At 37.8% G+C, this 23,609-nt stretch overlaps 1 protein-coding gene across 5 annotated transcripts in view; it reads left to right on the top strand.

Annotated features, from left to right (window-relative positions):
• The window catches only part of LOC133646968 (calcium-dependent secretion activator 2-like), a 133,510-nt gene that overhangs the window by 64,788 nt on the left and 45,113 nt on the right, over window positions 1-23,609 (top strand). For 4 of the 5 annotated variants that reach the window (XM_062042955.1, XM_062042953.1, XM_062042954.1 and 1 more), the window contains exons 8-11: window positions 1,295-1,436; window positions 6,054-6,173; window positions 16,336-16,491; window positions 20,864-21,011. In XM_062042955.1, coding sequence (XP_061898939.1) covers window positions 1,295-1,436; window positions 6,054-6,173; window positions 16,336-16,491; window positions 20,864-21,011 — 566 coding nt within the window. The remainder of the gene's footprint in view (window positions 1-1,294; window positions 1,437-6,053; window positions 6,174-16,335; window positions 16,492-20,863; window positions 21,012-23,609) is intronic. The other variant, XM_062042956.1, reaches the window with a different exon arrangement.

Here is a 23,609-nt window from a genome sequence, read left to right as displayed (position 1 = left end):
CTCTAACCAGGAGGACTTTTGACTTCGATACACAGACGCCTGTAGAGAACTGGGACAACACAGACTCTTACCAGGATTACTTTGATTTGGATGACAAAGACGCAGACGTGCTACTGTGAGTATGCAGCTTTGGCTTCTAAACATTTGATCGCTTGACCGTATGTGCGCAACTTTTTTTTGCATATGTACGTAACTTTTTTAAAATATATAAGCTTTATGAACCTTGGGTTAGGTGAACGGTCTTTTGGGCTGAGTGATTGTGTGTGTTGATCAGGTGTTTGAATTGTATTGGCGTGTTCTATGGAGCTAGGAGCTAGCATAGGAGCTAGAAGCTAGCATAACAAACACGCAGGTGTTTTTATGCAGGATTAATTTGTGGCATATTAAATATAAGCCTGGTTGTGTTGTGGCTAATAGAGTATATATATGTCTTGTGTTTATTTACTGTTGTAGTCATTCCCAGCTGAATATCAGGTCACCCCCGGCTCTCACAGCATCTTCCCTATCTGAATAGCTTCAACTCCCCACTAGTCCTTCACTTGCACTTTACTCATCCACAAATCTTTCATCCTCGCTCAAATTAATGGGGAAATTGTCGCTTTCTCGGTCCGAATCTCTCTCACTTCATGCGGCCATCATTGTAAACAATAGGGAACTTTGCGTATATGTTCAACTGACTACGTCACGCTACTTCCGGTAGGGGCAAGCCTTTTTTTAATCAGATACCAAAAGTTGCAATCTTTATCGTCGTTGTTCTATACTAAATCCTTTCAGCAAAAATATGGCAATATCGCGAAATGATCAAGTATGACACATAGAATAGATCTGCTATCCCCGTTTAAATAAAAAAAATTCATTTCAGTAGGCCTTTAATATTCCATTAATTTATTTTTATGAAGTTACATTTATTTATTTATTTTTATAAAAAGCTACTTTTATTTAATTATTCATTTTATGAAAATTATGTTATTAATTATTAATTAATTGTTATGAAAGTTACTTTTAATATTTGTAATTATTTATTTTTATGAATTTATTTTTATTAGGTTACTTTTATTATTTATTTTATTTTCAAGAAAAGTTGTTTTGATCAAATCATTTATTTTAATGAAGCTACTTTTATCAATGTACTTATTTATTTTTGTGAAAAGCTATAGTATTAATTCATTAGTTAACCATATCTTACTTGTATTAATGAGCCAGCAAACTAGACGGGCCTGATTTGATGACTAAACAATAGAACGTGTTCTGTCTTGGTTTTCATGTTCTCCCATTGGCTCCGCCCGCCCTACAGCCCACCTGTGCAACGGGCCCTTCCACAAACACCTGCAGGAGCTGTTTGTCCCCCTGGTGGTGCGCTACATCGACCTGATGGAGTCGTCCATCGCGCAGTCCGTCCATCGAGGCTTCGAGCACGAGACCTGGCAGTCGGTCAAGTAAGAATCCTCCCCCTGCCCGTCTAGTCGGCGATCCTTGCACCTTGATACCTGAGACTCGGTCTTTAGATATGAACCATCAAGACAAAACACGCTAAGACTTCTGGGTAATGGAGTTGCTCTACAAATACCAACACCCGAACACAATCGCTACACTGTAAAAAAATTAATAAAAATCAGTCGCCACAATTTTACCGTAGAAATAACAGTAGTATAATTTTTCGATTGACAGTAATACCATGCAAAAACCGCAGTTGTAAAGTTTTGCCGAAGGAGCTGTCAGGTTTTTTTTAACCATAAAATTGTTTTTGTACAGGAAAATCGTTTTTTGTGTCATAAAACTGTTTTGATACCATAAAAGATATAATTTTTAACAGTGTAATTTGTCACACAAAATTTGCCCTTTTTTCTCTCCCCAAGTTTTACCATAAAATGTAACCATAAAATAATTGTTTTTTTATACCATAAAATGTTTTGTTTTTTTTACAGTGTAATTTGTTCATTTGTTGTGCAAAATTAGCAAAAATGTGGCATCAATACTCATGTAAAAACCACTATAGATTTTACAGTAATTTTTAGCGACTAAGCTAAAATTTGCTAAATTCAACATTAAAATGTTAAAAAATACTGTAAATTTTGGTCACTAAGCTGTCAGTTTTTTCATCATAAAAACATTTTTTGTGCTGCATTTTACTATAAATTATTTATTTTTTTGTACCATTAAATCATTTTCTATACCGAAAAATATTTTTTACAATGTAATTTGTTCATGTGTTATGCAAAAATGTTATAAAATTGTTTTGTACACCGTAAAATATTTTTTATATTATAAAATAATTTTCATACTGTAAAATGTTGTTTTTATTGTAAAATACTTTTTTAAAGTGTGATTTGTTCATTTGTTGTGCCACCAATACTAAAGTAAAAACCACCATAGATTTTACAGTAATTTTTAGCTGAGCTGTCATTTTTTTGCACTGTAAAAATTGTTTTAATATTAAAATCGCTTTTTTATGTCCTAGAGAACTTTTCTGTGCCGTCAAATTGTTTTTATACCGTAATTGTTTAGTTTTTAGTTTTTTCCCATGAGATCGTTTTCTATTCCGTAAAATCGTTTTTACAGTGAAATTTGTTCATCTGTTATGCAAAATGTTCAGCTTTTTTTATCGAAAAATTTTAGTTTTTTTAATACCATAAAATAATTTTGGATACTGTAAAATCGTTTTGTTTTTATAGTAAAATCTTTTTTTACACCGTGAAATCATTTTGTTTTTTTACAGTGTAATTTGTTCATTTGTTATGCAAAAGTTGCAAGTAATAAACACCATAGATTTTACCGTAAAGTTTTGCTACATGAGCTGTCAGGTTACCATAAAATAGTTTTTTGTACTGGAAAATCGTTTTTTGTGTTGATACCATAAAATATATATTTTTTACAGTGTAATTTGTTATGCAAAATCTGCCACTTTTTTTCTCTCCCAAAATTGTTTGGTCTAATATGATAAAATGATACCATAAAATGTTTTTCTTTTACAGTGTCATTTGTTCATTTGTTATGCAAAATTAGCAAAATTCACTATTAAAATGTAAAAAAAAAAAGTGTAGATTTTACTGTAAAGTTTTGGTGACTAAGCGGTCAGTTTTTTCACTATTTTTAATTAGTTTTTTTTGTAGTGTTTTTTGTACCATTAAATTGTTTTGTTTTTTCACCGTAATATAATTTTCTGCACTGAAAATATTTTTTACAGTGAAATTTGTTCATCCATTATGCAAAATATTCCGCTTTTTTTTCCACCGAAAACTTGCTTTTTTAATACCATAAAATAATTGTTTTGTATACCGTAAATAATATTTTATACTGTAAAATTGTTTTGTTTTTCATAGTAAAATCTATTTTTTATTTTTTTTACATTGTGATTTGTTCATTTGTTGTGCAAAATTTGCCACCGATACTCATGTGAAAACCACAATATATTTTACAGTATTTTTTAGCGACTGAGCTGTATTTTTTTACATAGAAAATTGCCTTAATATGAAAATCGTTTTTTTATGTTATAGAGAACTTTTTTATACCGTCAAATTGTTTTCATAACCGTAATTGTTTAGTTTTTTACCATAAAATCGTTTTCTTTTCCATAAAATCATTATTTTCAGTGTAATTTGTTCATCTGTTATGCAAAATGTCCAGCTTTTTTTGAGGTTTTTAATACCACAAAATAATTGTTTTGTATATTGTAAAATATTTTTTATACTGTAAAATTATTTTTATACTGTAAAATTGTTTTGTTTTTATAGTAAAATATTTTTTTACACCATAGAATCGATTTTTTTTACAGTGTGATTTGTTCAATTCTTATGCAGAATTAGCTAAATTTGCCACCAATACTCATGTAAAAACCACCATAGATTTGAGCTGTCTTTTTTTTTTTTACCGTAAAATTTTTTTATCATTAACATTTTTTTTTATGTCTTAGATGAAAATGTTATACCGTGTGATTGTTTTTATAACTGTAATTGTTTAGTTTTTTGTTTTTTACCATAAAATAGTTTTCTATTCCATAAAATCGTTATTTTCAGTGTAATTTGTTCATCTGTTATGCAAAATGTTCCGCTTTTTTATCGAAAAATTTGAGGTTTTTAATACCATAAAATAATTGTTTTGTATACTGTCAAATATTTTTTAAACTGTAAAATTATTTTTATACTGTAAAAAGCGGTAGAAAATGGATGAATGGATGGAAAATTGTTCTGTTTTTATAGTAAAATATTTTTTTACACCGTAGAATCGATTTTTTTTTACAGTGTGATTTCTTCATTTGATATGCAGAATTAGCTAAATTTGCCACCAATACTCATGTAAGAACCACCATAGATTTTACAATATTTTTTAGCGACTGAGGTGTCTTTTTTTTTTTTACCGTAAAAAATGTTTTATCATTAAAATCGTTTTTTCATGTCGTAGATAACATTTTTTATACCGTGTAATTGTTTACATTTTTACTATAAAATAATTTTCTATTCCGTAAAAATTGTTTTTTTACAGTGTAATTTGTTATGCAACATTTATGAATTTCGCCAATAATACACATGTAAAAAAAACGCGACTGAGCTGACAGCATGAATAGTTTTTTACACTGTAAAATCCTTTATTTTCCCCGTGTAATTTTTTTTTACTGTAAAAAAATTTCTGATGCCGTAAAATAGTTTCTTTACAGTACAATTTGTTAATTTATTCCACAAAATGTGTTGCTTTTTTCAAAAAAAATTTAATACCATAAAATAATTGTTTCGTATTCTGTAAAATAGGTTTTTGTACCGTAAAAAAAAATTTTTACACTGTAGAATGTTGCTAGTTTTTACCATAAAAACGTTTTTCATAGCGTTAAATCAATTTTTGCAAAATTAGCCTCAATTTCCTGCTAATAGACATTGGGGTTGGGTGGCGTTGTTGCGTGTGATGCTACATGCTAGCTGATATGCTAACTCTTTGAAGAGAAAGCTGAAAACCCAGTCTTGCTTCGGTGTGCACATTTAACTAAAGTTACTTGATAACTTTCACTAAACAGTAGGGGTGTAACGGTACACAACATTTTCGGTTCGGTACACAGAGGTCATGGTTTGGTTCATTTTTGCTACAGTAAGAAAACAACAAAATATACATTTTTTTGTTATTTATTTACCAAATTTTTAAACAATGGCTTTATCCTTTTAACATTGGGAACACTATAATAATTCTGCCCACGTTAATCAACATCAAACTGCCTCAAGTTGTTGCTCAGATTAAACAAAATTACAAAACTTTTCTTCTACACATAAAAAGTGCAACATTTAACAGTTTCAAGTCAACTCATCATGCTTAATTTATTACAGCATTTGGGAAGCCTGTGGTTGACTTATATTATGTAAATGTTATATTTTTATGATAGCAGGGACCCTGCCATTCAAAACTAGGCTGCTCCATTACCAATGATAAATGTAAATATAGCTGAAAAAATAGTACAATAGCAATAGGAGAGACTATTCATGTAGGCTTTATGATGCACTTACATTATTATATCAACTATCAGAGACAGAAACTCTTCATTTAACTTAATGCCCTTTTTTGCTGCTTCAGCACAGCTCAATCAACACAGAAAAAGGTCAAGTGAAATAACAGACAAGACAGGGCTTTGCTGTCCGTAACACACGCACATACACACACACACACCGCAGGGCTTTTGCGTCACACCACAAGGTGGGTGCCAGCTTGGGTATTTTTGCGGTGTTGCCTCATGTCCTTAGCGTCCTTCTCGGTGCGAATGCGACGTTATTGTTGCAGACTCGGTCGTCATGGAGATGGCCGCACGCGAGGAAGGTGACGACGGATCAATGGTGGATCAATGATGAGTCAATGACGTCTTCTCGGTGTGACTGATGGTTTTCAGCAGTCATTTAGTGTGAGGCATGTGAACACACATGAGGACGAGGACAAGGACACACTACATGCGGGGACATTGTCTCGGACACAAAAACACACAATCAACACGCCGCCGCTGACTTTTCCGCCTTTCATCCTGAGTGGCCGCCATGTCACCACTGTGCCTCCTCTGTCCTCTTCCCTCTGTGACCCGCATGCAGGTCTCTCACTAACAACCTCGCCGGCGTCCCCCTCCTCAAAGTCCCCAGCCTCCCCCTGTCCCTTCCGTCCATGCCCAGCTTCTCGCCACCGGCCTGGATGGGAGCGCCGCGTGACCACACGTACGTACGCCGCGCTGTCCTCGCCGTCCCCCGCATGCTCGTCTGCCCAAGGACGTCTTACCTCACCCACCTGGCGGGGAGTCCATCTTGGATGATAACTATGGCGTCAAGCTAGACCTTAAAGAACTAGGAGGACAACTTGTCTTTTTAACCTCATTGAACAAACATGGAGACTTTGGGACATGAAGGTTTTAGGACATGCAGACTTTAGGGCATGGAGATTTTAGGACATGGAGACCTTAGGACATGGAGACCTTAGGACATGGAGACCTTAGGACATGGAGACTTTAAGACATGACGACTTTAGGCCATGGAGACTTTAGGCCATGAAGACTTTAGGAAATGGAAAATTTAGGCCATGGAGAGTTTAGGACATGGAGACTTTAAGACATGACGACTTTAGGCCATGGAGACTTTAGGCCATGAAGACTTTAGGAAATGGAAAGTTTAGGCCATGGAGAGTTTAGGACATGAAGACTTTAGGAAATGGAAAGTTTAGGACATGGAGACTTTAGGACATTGAGACTTTAGGCCGTGGAGATTTTAGTACATGAAGACTTTAGGAAATGGAAAGTTTAGGACATGGAGAGTTTAGGAAATGGAGAGTTTAGGACATGGAGAGTTTAGGACATGAAGACTTTAGGAAATGGAAAGTTTAGGACATGGAGACTTTAGGAAATGGAAAGTTTAGGACATGGAGAGTTTAGGACATGAAGACTTTAGGAAATGGAAAGTTTAGGACATGGAGAGTTTAGGACATGAAGACTTTAGGAAATGGAAAGTTTAGGACATGGAGACTTTAGGAAATGGAAAGTTTAGGACATGGAGAGTTTAGGACATGAAGACTTTAGGAAATGGAAAGTTTAGGACATGGAGAGTTTAGGACATGAAGACTTTAGGAAATGGAAAGTTTAGGACATGGAGACTTTAGGCCATGGAGATTTTAGTACATGAAGACTTTAGGAAATGGAAAGTTTAGGACATGGAGACTTTAGGACATTGAGACTTTAGGCCGTGGAGATTTTAGTACATGAAGACTTTAGGAAATGGAAAGTTTAGGACATGGAGACTTTAGGACATGAAGACTTTACAAAATGGAAAGTTTAGGACATGGAGAATTTAGGGCATGGAGATTTTAGGACAAGCAGACTTTAGGAAATGGAAAGTTTAGGACAAGGAGACTTTAGGACATGGAGACTTTAGGACATGGAGACTTTGGGGCATGGAGATTTTAGGACATGAAGACTAAGAAATGTAAAGTTTAGAACATGACTACTTTAGGCCATGGAGACTTAAGGCCATGGAGAGTTTAGTACATGAAGACTTTAGGAAATGGAAAGTTTAGGACATGGAGACTTTAGGACATGGAGACTTTGGGGCATGGATATTTTAGGACATGAAGACTTTAAGAAATGTAAAGTTTAGGACATGGAAACTTTAGGACATGGAGACTTCAGGACATGGAGACTTCAGGACATGGAGACTTTAGGACATGGAGACTTCAGGACATGGAGACTTCAGGACATGGAGACTTTAGGACATGGAGACTTTAGGACATGGAGACTTCAGGACATGGAGACTTTAGGACATGAAGACTTCGGGACATGGAGAGTTTAGGACATGGAGATTTTAGGACATGAAGACTAAGAAATGTAAAGTTTAGAACATGACTACTTTAGGCCATGGAGACTTAAGGCCATGGAGATTTTAGTACATGAAGACTTTAAGAAATGTAAAGTTTAGGACATGGAGACTTTAGGACATGGAGACTTTGGGGCATGGATATTTTAGGACATGAAGACTTTAAGAAATGTAAAGTTTAGGACATGAAGACTTTAGGGCATGAAACTTTAGGGCATGGAGACTTCAGGACATGGAGACTTCAGGACATGGAGACTTTAGGACATGGAGACTTTAGGACATGGAGACTTCAGGACATGGAGACTTCAGGACATGGAGACTTTAGGACATGAAGACTTCGGGACATGGAGAGTTTAGGACATGGAGATTTTAGGACATGAAGACTAAGAAATGTAAAGTTTAGAACATGACTACTTTAGTCCATGGAGACTTAAGGCCATGGAGATTTTAGTACATGAAGACTTTAGGAAATGGAAAGTTTAGGACATGGAGACTTTGGGGCATGGATATTTTAGGACATGAAGACTTTAAGAAATGTAAAGTTTAGGACATGAAGACTTTAGGGCATGGAAACTTTAGGGCATGGAAACTTTAGGACATGGAGACTTCAGGACATGGAGACTTCAGGACATGGAGACTTTAGGACATGGAGACTTTAGGACATGGAGACTTCAGGACATGGAGACTTTAGGACATGAAGACTTCGAGACATGGAGAGTTTAGGACATGGAGATTTTAGGACATGAAGACTAAGAAATGTAAAGTTTAGAACATGACTACTTTAGGCCATGGAGACTTAAGGCCATGGAGATTTTAGTACATGAAGACTTTAGGAAATGGAAAGTTTAGGACATGGAGACTTTAGGACATGGAGACTTTGGGGCATGGATATTTTAGGACATGAAGACTTTAAGAAATGTAAAGTTTAGGACATGAAGACTTTAGGGCATGAAACTTTAGGACATGGAGACTTCAGGACATGGAGACTAAGATATGGAGACTTTAATACATGATTTTTTCAGAGAAATTAAGACTTTAGGACACAGAGACATGAAGACTTTAGGGCATGGAGACTTTAGGACATGAAGACTTTAGGGCATGGAGACTTTAGAACATGGAGACTTTAGAACATGGAGACTTTAGAACATGGAGACTTTGGGACATAAAGACTCTAGAGCATGGAGACTTTAGGACTTGGAGACGTTAGGGCATGGAGACTTTAGGGCATGGAGACTTTAAGGCATGGAGACTTCAGGACATGGAGAGTTTAGGACATGGAGACTTTAAGACATAATGTTTTCAGAGAAATTAAGACTTTAGGACATGAAGACTTCTGAGAAATGAAGACTTTAGGACATCAGTACTTTAGGATGACATCAATACTTTAGGACATGAAGACTTCAGATAAATGAAGACTTAAGGACATGAAGACTTTAGGGCATGAATACTTTAAGGCATGGAGACTTTAGAACCTAAAGACTCTAGAGCATGGAGGCTTTAGGACATAGAGACTTTAGGGCATGGAGACTTTAGGGCATGGAGACTTTAGGGCATGGAGAATTTAGGGCATGGAGAATTTAGGGCATGGAGACTTCAGGACATGGAGACAGGACATGAAGACTTTAGGGCATGGAGACTTTAGGACATGAAGACATTAGGGCACAGAGACTTTAGGGCATTGAGACTTTAGAACATGGAGACTTTAGGGCATAAAGACTTTAGGGCATGGAGACTTTAAGACATACTTTTTTCAGAGAAATTAAGACTTTAGGACACAGAGACATGAAGACTTCCGAGAATTGAAGACTTTGGGACATCAATACTTTAGGACATGAAGACTTCAGATAAATGAAGACTTTAGGGACATTAGGACATGGATACTTTAGGACAGGGATACTTTAGGACATGAAGACTTTAGGACAGGGATACTTTAGGGTATGGAGACTTTAGGACATCAATACTTCAGGACTTCAAGACGAAGACCTTGAGGCATGAAAACTTTAGGGCATGGGACCTGGCAGGGGGACTCCATGGTGTAGAGAAGGTGTTAACAATGATAGACATGTCATAAACTTAGACGTAAAAAAAAAACAAAAAACTACAAGGACAACATAAGACAATTTGTCTTTTTAAGTTGTAGCAGCGCTTGTCTGTTTTTTGACATTAAAGTGGTCTGACGTAAAGGACCAGTCTGTCTCTCAAGTCTAGGTGGGCTCAGGTAAGCATGAAGACCTTGCCGCTGCGCTTGTGTCTCTTTGCATGTTTATCGTAACTTCCCGGCTTGACGTTTGTGCTTAAAGTGGACATCAGTCCAAGACATTTGTCCTCTCACTTCCTGTCCACATGGACACGTTATTCCTTGACCCTGCTGTCCAACCTGTCCATGACTGCATCCTTGTCTCATCCACATCCAAATCCTTGCCGTTTACGCTGTGTTTGATGACAAAATCTTGTTGACTCTCTAAAATCCTGGTGCTGACCCTTGTTGACTTTGTCCACGATCCTGTCCATGTCAATGTCCATCACGCAAAACCTGGTACTGACCCTCGTTGACTTTGTCCATGATCCTGTTCATGTCAATGTCCATCACGCAAAACCTGGTGCTGACCCTTGTTGACTTTGTCCATGATCCTGTCCATGTCAGTGTCCAACACGCAAACCCTGGTGCTGACCCTCGTTGACTTTGTCCATGATCCTGTCCATGTCAGTTTCCATCACGCAAACCCCGGTACTGACCCTTGTTGACTTTGTCCATGATCCTGTCCATGTCAATGTCCATCACACAAAACCTGGTACTGACCCTCGTTGACTTTGTCCATGATCCTGTCCATGTCAGTGTCCAACACGCAAACCCCGGTACTGACCCTTGTTGACTTTGTCCATGATCCTGTCCATGTCAATGTCCATCACGCAAAACCTGGTACTGACCCTTGTTGACTTTGTCCACGATCCTGTTCATGTCAATGTCCATCACGCTTTGTCCACGATCCTGTTCATGTCAATGTCCATCACGCAAAACCTGGTACTGACCCTCGTTGACTTTGTCCATGATCCTGTCCATGTCAATGTCCATCACACAAAACCTGGTACTGACCCTCGTTGACTTTGTCCATGATCCTGTCCATGTCAGTGTCCAACACGCAAACCCTGGTGCTGACCCTCGTTGACTTTGTCCATGATCCTGTCCATGTCAGTTTCCATCACGCAAAACCTGGTACTGACCCTCGTTGACTTTGTCCATGATCCTGTCCATGTCAGTGTCCAACACACAAACCCTGGTACTGACCCTCGTTGACTTTGTCCATAATCCTGTTCATGTCAATGTCCATCACGCTTTGTCCACGATCCTGTTCATGTCAATGTCCAACACGCAAACCCTGGTACTGACCCTCGTTGACTTTGTCCATGATCCTGTCCATGTCAATGTCCAACACGCAAACCCTGGTACTGACCCTCGTTGACTTTGTCCATGATCCTGTCCATGTCAGTGTCCAACACGCAAACCCTGGTGCTGACCCTTGTTGACTTTGTCCATGATCCTGTCCATGTCAGTGTCCAACACGCAAACCCTGGTGCTGACCCTCGTTGACTTTGTCCATGATCCTGTCCATGTCAGTGTCCAACACGCAAAACCTGGTACTGACCCTCGTTGACTTTGTCCATGATCCTGTCCATGTCAGTGTCCAACACGCAAACCCTGGTGCTGACCCTCGTTGACTTTGTCCATGATCCTGTCCATGTCAGTGTCCAACACGCAAACCCTGGTACTGACCCTCGTTGACTTTGTCCATGATCCTGTCCATGTCAGTGTCCAACACGCAAACCCTGGTGCTGACCCTCGTTGACTTTGTCCATGATCCTGTCCATGTCAGTGTCCAACACGCAAACCCTGGTACTGACCCTTGTTGACATTGTCCATGATCCTGTCCATGTCAGTGTCCAACACGCAAACCCTGGTACTGACCCTTGTTGACATTGTCCATGATCCTGTCCATGTCAGTGTCCAACACGCAAACCCTGGTGCTGACCCTCGTTGACTTTGTCCATGATCCTGTCCATGTCAGTGTCCAACACGCAAACCCTGGTACTGACCCTCGTTGACTTTGTCCATGATCCTGTCCATGTCAGTGTCCAACACGCAAACCCTGGTGCTGACCCTCGTTGACTTTGTCCACGATCCTGTCCATGTCAGTGTCCAACACGCAAACCCTGGTGCTGACCCTCGTTGACTTTGTCCACGATCCTGTCCATGTCAGTGTCCAACACGCAAACCCTGGTACTGACCCTCGTTGACTTTGTCCACGATCCTGTCCATGTCAGTGTCCAACACGCAAACCCTTGTACTGACCCTTGTTGACTTTGTCCATGATCCTGTCCATGTCAGTGTCCATCACGCAAACCCTGGTACTGACCCTCGTTGACTTTGTCCATGATCCTGTCCATGTCAGTGTCCAACACGCAAAACCTGGTACTGACCCTCGTTGACTTTGTCCATGATCCTGTCCATGTCAGTGTCCAACACGCAAACCCTGGTGCTGACCCTCGTTGACTTTGTCCATGATCCTGTCCATGTCAGTGTCCAACACGCAAACCCTGGTACTGACCCTCGTTGACTTTGTCCACGATCCTGTCCATGTCAGTGTCCAACACGCAAAACCTGGTACTGACCCTCGTTGACTTTGTCCACGATCCTGTCCATGTCAGTGTCCAACACGCAAACCCTGGTACTGACCCTCGTTGACTTTGTCCACGATCCTGTCCATGTCAGTGTCCAACACGCAAACCCTGGTACTGACCCTCGTTGACTTTGTCCACGATCCTGTCCATGTCAGTGTCCAACACGCAAAACCTGGTGCTGACCCTCGTTGACTTTGTCCATGATCCTGTCCATGTCAGTGTCCATCACGCAAACCCTGGTGTTGAACATGTGTAACACATATGTGGACTTAAAACACACCTCCACAAATCTCCACTGCTTGAGAGTCGTTACTAGCTGACATTCGTTGCCCAGGTGGTCCAAACAAAAGTTCTGTCCTCGTGTCCACTTCAGGTACACTTCATGTCTTGGTGTTAACAAGACTTTAGGACATGGAGACTTTAGGACGTGAAGACTTTAAGACATTAGGACATGAATACTTTAGAACATGAAGACTTTAGGACATGAAGAATTTAGGACATGGAGACTTTAGGACATGGAGACTTTAGGACATGGAGACTTTAGGACATGAATCCATTAGGACATGGAGACTTTAGGACATGGAGACTTTAGGACATGGAGACTTTAGGACATTAAGACTTTAGGACATTAAAGACTTTAGGACATTAAGACTTAAGGACATGACAACTTTAGGACACTGAGACTTTAGGACACAGAGACTAAGACACAGACTAAGACACGGAGACTTTATGGCATGGAGACTTTGGAGACTTGAGAACATGGAGACATTAGAATATGGAGACTTTAGGACATGGAGACTTTAGAACATTAAGACTTTAGGACATTAAAGACTTTAGGACATTAAGACTTAAGGACATGACAACTTTAGGACACTGAGACTTTAGGACACAGAGACTAAGACACAGACTAAGACACGGAGACTTTATGGCATGGAGACTTTGGAGACTTGAGAACATGGAGACATTAGAATATGGAGACTTTAGGACATGGAGACTTTAAGATACAGAGACTAAGACACAGAGACTTTATGGCATGCAGACTTTATGGCATAGAGACTTTAGAACATGGAGGTTTAAGACATGGAGACTTTAGGACATGGAGACTTTAGGACATTGAGACATTAGAACAAGGAGACATTAGAACAAGGCGACTTAAGGACAGGAAGACATTAGAACAGGAAGACTTTAGGACATGGAGACTTTAGGACATGGAGCCATTAGGACATGGATGTTTTAGGACATGGAGACTTTAGGACATGGAGACTTTAGGACATGGAGACTTTAGGACGTGGAAACTTTAGGACATGGAGACAATAGAACATGAAGACTTTAGGACATGGAGACTTTAGGACGTGGAGACTTTAGGACACGGAGACTTTAGGACATGAATACTTAGGACATGGAGGTTTTAGGACATTGAGACTTTAGGACATGGAGACTTTAGGACATTGAGACATTAGAACAAGGAGACATTAGAACAAGGCGACTTAAGGACAGGAAGACATTAGAACAGGAAGACTTTAGGACATGGAGACTTTAGGACATGGAGCCATTAGGACATGGATGTTTTAGGACATGGAGACTTTAGGACATGGAGACTTTAGGACATGGAGACAATAGAACATGAAGACTTTAGGACGTGGAGACTTTAGGACACGGAGACTTTAGGACTCGGAGACTTTAGGACATGAATACTTAGGACATGGAGGTTTTAGGACATGGAGACTTTAGGACATGAAGGTTTTAGGACATGTAGACTTTAGGACGTGGATTCTTCTGAACATGGAGACTTTAGGACATGAAGACTTTAGGACATTGAGACATTAGAACAAGGAGACTTAAGGACAGGAAGACATTAGAACAGGAAGACTTTAGGACATGGAGACTTTAGGACATGGAGCCATTAGGACATGGATGTTTTAGGACATGGAGACTTTAGGACGTGGAGACTTTAGGACATGGACACTTTAGGACGTGGAGACTTTAGGACGTGGAGACTTTAGGACACGGAGACTTTAGGACATGAATACTTAGGACATGGAGCCATTAGGACATGGAGGTTTTAGGACATGGAGACTTTAGGACATGAAGGTTTTAGGACATGTAGACTTTAGGACGTGGATACTTTTGAACATGGAGACTTTAGGACGTGGAGACTTTAGGACGTGGAGACTTTAGGACGTGGAGACTTTAGGACACGGAGACTTTAGGACATGAATACTTAGGACATGGAGCCATTAGGACATGGAGGTTTTAGGACATGGAGACTTTAGGACATGAAGGTTTTAGGACATGTAGACTTTAGGACGTGGATACTTTTGAACATGGAGACTTTAGGACATGAAGACTTTAGGACAAGGAGACTTTAGGACATGGATGTTTTAGGACGTGGAGACTTTAGGACATCGAGACTTTAGAACATGGAGACTTTAGAACATGGAGACTTTAGAACATGGAGACTTTAGGAATTGGAGACTTTAGGGCATCGAGACTTTAGAACATGGAGACTTTAGAACATGGAGACTTTAGGAAGTGGAGACTTTAGGATGTGGAGACTTTAGGACATGGAGACTTTAGGACGTGTAGACTTAAGGACGTGGAGACTTTAGAACATTAAGACTTTAGGATGTGGAGACTTTAGGACATGGAGACTTTAGGGCGTCGAGATTTTAGAACATTGAGACTTTAGGACGTGGAGACTTTAGAACATGGAGACTTTAGGACGTGTAGACTTTAGGGCGTCGAGATTTTAGAACATTGGGACTTTAGGACGTGGAGACTTTAGGACATGGAGACTTTAGGGCGTCGAGATTTTAGAACATTGAGACTTTAGGACGTGGAGACTTTAGGACAAAAGCTTCTCCGAGATGAGACACTTTTGCCCCCTGAGGATGTTAAAATCTGAGATCCTCCGTTGGTCGCTATGGTTACCCAAGCTAACGTGTGGTTGGGTTCGCCATGTTGGGACCCCAAGGGGAGTTAGTTGGGTGGATGATCTAGAGTCTGTCTGTCCCTAACATGGAGCGCAGTGCTCCGCTCCGCTTAGCGCTAGCGTGAAGTCGTCAAGGAGGGGAGAACAAAAGTGGCACTTGTTTAGCGATTAGCCCCCCCCCCCCCCCTCCCCGGGCCCCCAGGGGACAAGAGCACACTAATTAGACTTGAGGGGCCGGCGTGTAATTGCACGGCGGACTCGGGCCAAAGCGTTTTATTTCCTGCGCCACTTGTTGACGCGGTCGTCTTTTAAAGGCAGAGTGAGACCCCCTCCCCCCCCCTCCCCGATGCACACTTGCTAGTCTGTGACGTGTCTGTGATGTCACCTGCGTCCATCCGTCCCAGCTCCTTGAACGCACCACCGGGCCGAGCATGTTGTTTGGAATGCTGCATGTACAGTATGTCAGACCCAAACATGGAATATGTCCTACGTACATAAACGTGAAGTATACTGTACTTACATAAACATCAATCATACTCCACTTATATAATACTTATTTACACACAAACACATACTGTACTTACATACTGTAAATCATACTGTACTTACATAAATCATACTATACTTACATATCATCAGAAGATGTACTTCATGATGAGTTTTGATGTGCTGATGGTTGAGTTAGTCTAAAAAATCAGAAGTAGATGTAATAATAATAATAATAATATGTATGTATGTTGTTGTGTTGCAACATGAATACTAGTAGTGGACATCATTGTGTTGGGTTTGGAGCGTGAAATAGCACACGTGTGATTGATGTCTTCAAAGACGCCACATGACAGGAAGTATGATGTGCAAGTACAAGTGTGATTGAAGGTGACACTTTGTTGTCGCAAACGGTCGCCATGGCAGCAACGGCTCGGCCACGTCGGACGACCTGTTCTGGAAGCTGAACGCTCTGCAGATGTTCGTGGTGGACCTGCACTGGCCCGAGGAGCAGTTTGCTCAACATCTGGAGCAGCGGCTCAAGCTGATGGCCAGCGACATGATGGAGGCCTGCGTCAGGAGGTGACTGCACACATCTTCATGGCTTCATGGCTTCATGACTTCATGGCTTCATAACTTCATATCTTCATGACTTCATAACTTCATATCTTCATGACTTCATAACTTCATAACTTAATTCTTCATATCTTAATTCTTCAAATCTTCATGACTTCATATCTTCATGACTTCATAACTTCATATCTTCATGACTTCATAACTTCATAACTTAATTCTTCATATCTTAATTCTTCAAATCTTCATGACTTCATATCTTCATGACTTCATGACTTCATGACTTCATATCTTCATGACTTCATAACTTCATATCTTAATTCTTCATATCTTAATTCTTCATATCTTAATTCTTCAAATCTTCATGACTTCATATCTTCATGACTTCATGACTTCATATCTTCATGACTTCATAACTTCATATCTTAATTCTTCATATCTTAATTCTTCAAATCTTCATGACTTCATGACTTCATATCTTCATGACTTCATGACTTCATATCTTCATGACTTCATAACTTCATATCTTAATTCTTCAAATCTTCATGACTTCATTACTTCATGACTTCATTACTTCATGACTTCATATCTTAATTCTTCATATCTTAATTCTTCATATCTTCATGACTTCATATCTTCATAACTTCATGACTTCATATCTTCATTCTTCATGACTTCATATCTTCATTCTTCATATCTTAATTCTTCATATCTTCATGACTTCATATCTTCATAACTTCATGACTTCATAACTTCATATCTTCATATCTTCATATCTTCATATCTTCATTCTTCATGACTTCATATCTTCATTCTTCATGACTTCATATCTTCATAACTTCATGACTTCATATCTTCATGACTTCATAACTTCATATCTTAATTCTTCATATCTTAATTCTTCAAATCTTCATGACTTCATATCTTCATGACTTCCTTACTTCATGACTTCATATCTTCATGACTTCATAACTTCATATCTTAATTCTTCAAATCTTGACTTCATTACTTCATGACTTCATTACTTCATGACATTATATCTTCATGACTTCATATCTTAATTCTTCATATCTTAATTCTTCATATCTTAATTCTTCATATCTTCATGACTTCATATCTTCATAACTTCATGACTTCATATCTTCATATCTTCATTCTTCATGACTTCATATCTTCATTCTTCATATCTTAATTCTTCATATCTTCATGACTTCATATCTTCATAACTTCATGACTTCATATCTTCATATCTTCATTCTTCATGACTTCATATCTTCATTCTTCATATCTTAATTCTTCATATCTTCATGACTTCATATCTTCATAACTTCATGACTTCATATCTTCATTCTTCATGACTTCATATCTTTATTCTTCATATCTTAATTCTTCATATCTTCATGACTTCATAACTTCATGACTTCATAACTTCATATCTTCATATCTTCATTCTTCATGACTTCATATCTTCATTCTTCATGACTTCATATCTTCATAACTTCATGACTTCATATCTTCATGACTTCATAACTTCATATCTTAATTCTTCATATCTTAATTCTTCAAATCTTCATGACTTCATATATTCATGACTTCATTACTTCATGACTTCATGACTTCATATCTTCATGACTTCATAACTTCATATCTTAATTCTTCAAATCTTCATGACTTCATTACTTCATGACTTCATTACTTCATGACATTATATCTTCATGACTTCATATCTTAATTCTTCATATCATAATTCTTCATATCATAATTCTTCATATCTTAATTCTTCATATCTTCATGACTTCATATCTTCATAACTTCATGACTTCATATCTTCATATCTTCATTCTTCATGACTTCATATCTTCATTCTTCATATCTTAATTCTTCATATCTTCATGACTTCATATCTTCATAACTTCATGACTTCATAACTCCATATCTTCATTCTTCATGACTTCATATCTTCATTCTTCATGACTTCATATCTTCATAACTTCATGACTTCATAATTTCATGACTTCATATCTTCATGACTTCATATCTTCAAAACTTGATATCTTCATGACTTCATATACCTTTATAACTTCATAACTTGATATCTTCATGACTTCATAACTTCATATCTTCAGTCTTCATAACTTCATGATTTCATGACTTCATATCTTCATGACTTCATATCTTCATAACTTGATATCTTCATGACTTCATATACCTTTATAACTTCATATCTTCAGTCTTCATGACTTCATATATTCATGACTTCATAACTTCATATCTTCAGTCTTCATGACTTCATATATTCATGACTTCATATCTTCTAATTTTCATGACTTCATATCTTCATGACTTCATGACTTCAAATCTTCCTGACTTCATATCTTCATGACTTCATAACTTAAAATCTTCATGACTTCATAACTTCATATCTTCATGACTTCATATCTTCATGACTTCATATACCTTTATAACTTCATAACTTGATATCTTCATGACTTCATGACTTCATATCTTCAGTCTTCATGACTTCATATATTCATGACTTCATATCTTCAAATTTTCATGACTTCATAACTTCATATCTTCGTGACTTCATATCTTCATAACTTGATATCTTCATGACTTCATATACCTTTATAACTTAATAACTTGATATCTTCATGACTTCATATCTTCAGTCTTCATGACTTCATATATTCATGACTTCATATCTTCAAATTTTCATTACTTCATATCTTCATGACTTCATAACTTCAAATCTTCCTGACTTCATATCTTCATGACTTCATAACTTCAAATCTTCATGACTTCATATCTTCATGACTTCATTACTTCATGATTTCATTACTTCATGACTTCATATCTTCATGACTTCATAGCTTCATATCTTCATTCTTCATATCTTCCTGACATAATATCTTCATGACTTCATATCTTCATGACTTCATAACTTCATATCTTCATGACTTCATATCTTCATGACTTCATAACTTCATATCTTCATTCTTCATGACTTCATATCTTCATGATTTCATAACTTCATAACTTCATATCTTCATGACTTCATATCTTCATGACTTCATATACCTATAACTTGATATCTTCATGACTTCATAACTTGATATCTTCATGACTTCATATCTTCAAATCTTCATGACTTCATATCTTCATGACTTCATATACCTTTATACCTTCATAACTTGATATCTTCATGACTTCATAACTTGATATCTTCATGACTTCATATCTTCATGACTTCATAACTTCATATCTTCATGACTTCATATCTTCAAATATTCATGACTTCATATCTTCATGACTTCATAACTTCATATCTTCATTCTTCATGACTTCATATCTTCATGACTTCATAACTTCATATCTTCATAACTTCATATCTTCATGACTTCATATCTTCATAACTTCATATCTTCATGACTTCATATACCTATAACTTGATATCTTCATGACTTCATAACTTCATATCTTCATGACTTCATATCTTCAAATCTTCATGACTTCATATCTTCATGACTTCATATACCTTTATACCTTCATAACTTGATATCTTCATGACTTCATAACTTGATATCTTCATGACTTCATATCTTCATGACTTCATATCTTCATGACTTCATAACTTCATATCTTCATTCTTCATGACTTCATATCTTCAAATATTCATGACTTCATATCTTCATGACTTCATAACTTCATATCTTCATTCTTCATGACTTCATATCTTCATGACTTCATATCTTCATAACGTCATATCTTCATGACTTCATATACCTATAACTTGATATCTTCATGACTTCATATCTTCATAACGTCATATCTTCATGACTTCATATACCTATAACTTGATATCTTCATGACTTCATAACTTGATATCTTCATGACTTCATATCTTCAAATCTTCATGACTTCATATCTTCATGACTTCATATACCTTTATAACTTCATAACTTGATATCTTCATGACTTCATAACTTGATATCTTCATGACTTCATATCTTCATGACTTCATTACTTCATGACTTCATATCTTCATGACTTCATAACTTGATATCTTCATGACTTCATATCTTCATGACTTCATTACTTCATGACTTCATGACTTCATATCTTCATGACTTCATAACTTCATGACTTCATATCTTCATGACTTCATGAATTCATGTCTTCATGAATTCATGTCTTCATAACTTCATATCTTCATGACTTCTCATCTTCATAACTTCATATCTTCACGACTTCATGTCTTCATGACTTCCTATCTTCATGATTTCCTATCTTCATAACTTCATGATTTCATATCTTCATGTCTTCATATCTTCATGACTTCACCACCGAACCTTTTGTCTTCCTCTTTTTGGCCCCACAGAACAAAATCTGCTTTTGACGCCAAAATGCAGAAAGCCAACAAGTCGACGGACTTCCGAGTGGCGCTGTGCGTGTGCACCATGCTGAACGTGCTGATGGACGCCAAGAGACACTGCTCCACACTCTGTGTGCTGGACACTGGACAGGAGGTACGCGCACACACCACGACGTTATCGCTCACATGCTAATTTTGGCAAGCTAACAGTTTACATGTCAAGTACCAAGTTAGTTAAAATTAGATAAAATAGTAACAGTATACGCTAACAATTAGCATTTGTCAAGCACCAAGTGACCATATGACCCTAAGGTGTACAACTGTAAAATTAGCACAAAAATTGTTGGCATGCTAACAAGCTAATGTTGCCGCGCTAACGGTTGGCATGTGTCAAGTACCAAGTTATATGACCCTAAGGTGTACCACTGCCAAATTAGCAAAAAAAATAAAGTTAGCATGCTAACAAGCTAATGTTGCCATGCTAACAGTTTGCATGTGTCAAGTACCAAGTTATATGAATCTGTGTACGGCTGTAAAAAAAAGTTAGCATGCTAACATTAGCATGGGTTAACTACCAAGTTATATGAATCTGTGTACGGCTGTAAAAAAAAGTTAGCATGCTAACAAGCTAATGTTGCCATGCTAACAGTTAGCATGTGTCAAGTACCAAGTTGTATGACTCTGAGGTGTACGGCTGCAAAATTAGTTGAACAAGTTAGCATGCTAATGTTAACAGTTAACGTATGTCAACCAAAAAAAGCTATAAGACTCTGAGGTGTACGACTACGAACTTAGCAAAGAAGTTAGCATGCTATTGTTAGCATTTAACATGTTAACAGTTAACATTTGTCAACGTCCAAGTGATATGACTCTGAGGTTCACAGCTGTAAAATTGGCTAAGAAAGTTAGGACGCTATTGCCAGCATGCTATTATGATAACTTTAGCATTCTAAAAGTTAGCATGTGTCAAGTAACAAGTTATAGGACCAAAACTTGCTAAAATGGTTAGCATTCTAACGCTCATTTAACGTGCGTCAAGTACCACGTAATATGACTCTCAGGTGTATTGCAAAATCGGCTAAAAGGTTAGTGCTGTAATGTTAGCATTTAGCATGCTAACAGTTAACTAGCGTCAAGTAACGCGTTTTATGGCTCTGAGGTGAACAGTTGCAAAAGTGGCTAAAAAGGTTAGCACGCTAATTTTAGCAGGTTAACAGTTAGCAGGTGTCAACTACCAAGTTATGTAAGGAGTATGTTTGTAAAATTGGCTAAAAAAGTTTAAATGTTAATCTTAGCATGCTAACAGTTAGCATTTCTCCAGTACCAAGTGATATGACCTTGAAGTGAACGGTTGCAAAATTAGCTCAAATGTTAGCGTGTGTGTCACTTTAAGACCATGTGACCGACACGACTGCAGTGTCCTTGTACTTCAAGAAGAAAATCGGAGGAGTTGCATTCGTTGCCGTTATCCATGTGCAGTGAATGGAACGAAGGGAAAGGAAAAACTCCAAAATGTGGGCTAATTTTGATCTCAGAGTGCCAAATAATGAACGTTTATTTATGGCGTTTCATATACCTTTGACGATTATAGTTTCTAACTATGATTTTAGATGTAGGGACTTTTTTTTTAATCCAGCAGATGGCGCCATTAGGGAACAGCGATACAGTATGCATGTACAGTGTCAATACAGCTAGTGAGTGTGCCACATACTCACCGAGGCCTCATTTATCCATCACGAGTTGCAGCAGCATTAAAAAAAACTACTAAATAACTAATACAATTTTTTCACTGAGTACTAAATTCTGAATTATTATATATGTATATATTGAATATGCAGAATAAACTGTGAGGAAGTGATGTCATAACTCCAACTTTGGTTTGACTTTTGAGGCAGATAAACTCCAAATTGTCCCACTTTGGAGGTTGCAATGTTTGTTTTTTGACCTAACTTTAAAAAGTTCTTATTTTTTTGACATTACTGTCATGTGCTCAGATTGTATTTTATTTTATTTTTTTTACCGTACACGTGAAGAGAAATAATTCCTTAATTCTTTGACCGTTTTGAAAGTCAAGACGAGTTTTCCCCCCCCCGAAGGAGCGCCGCTAAAAGCCCACGGGTCAAAGTGGAACGTCAGCCGCGAAAAGCCTTCGCCTTTCTTCCGAGCACGCCGCCGCTTGATTGGCCGGCAGGCGAGCGTGAGGCGGCGGCCTTGACGCCAGTGACAGCCAATCACAACACATCACCCCCCTCCCCCCCCCCTCCAGGCGCCACCAGCACGCTGTACGCCATTAGGAATAACTGAACAAAATTCAACACCACAATACATGTTTGCTCATAAATATTATGTCATGCAGTGGACAACAGAAGTCATTTTTTAGCATATCTGCAGTCATGTTATGAATATTTACCTTCTTCTTTGTGTATTTCTTCATATTTTTGTGTCTTATGCACTTTTTGTACAAGAAAACCCATTTTTTTATGGCAAAAACACAAAATATGCGATATTTTCTCCAAAAAAATGTTTTTATTTTTATTTATTTATTTATTTATTTTTATGTCCTGCCCAGCTTCTCAGGCAAATCATATAGTAGATGTAGATGCCCATATCGGCTGTTCAGATTTACTTTACAAAAGAGAAGTGTAGGATACTTCTCTTGTTGCCTTATTTGTATTTTGGCTTTATTAAATGTATTTATATTATCATTTGGTGCAGCCGGGCCGGAGCAGGAGGGGATAGAAAGAGGAAAAAA

Source organism: Entelurus aequoreus, linkage group LG03, assembly GCF_033978785.1.
Source record: "Entelurus aequoreus isolate RoL-2023_Sb linkage group LG03, RoL_Eaeq_v1.1, whole genome shotgun sequence".
NCBI classification, from domain to species: Eukaryota; Metazoa; Chordata; class Actinopteri; order Syngnathiformes; family Syngnathidae; genus Entelurus; species Entelurus aequoreus.
Note: the sequence above shows the minus strand (reverse complement) of the source record. Positions and strands in the feature narration are given on the sequence as shown.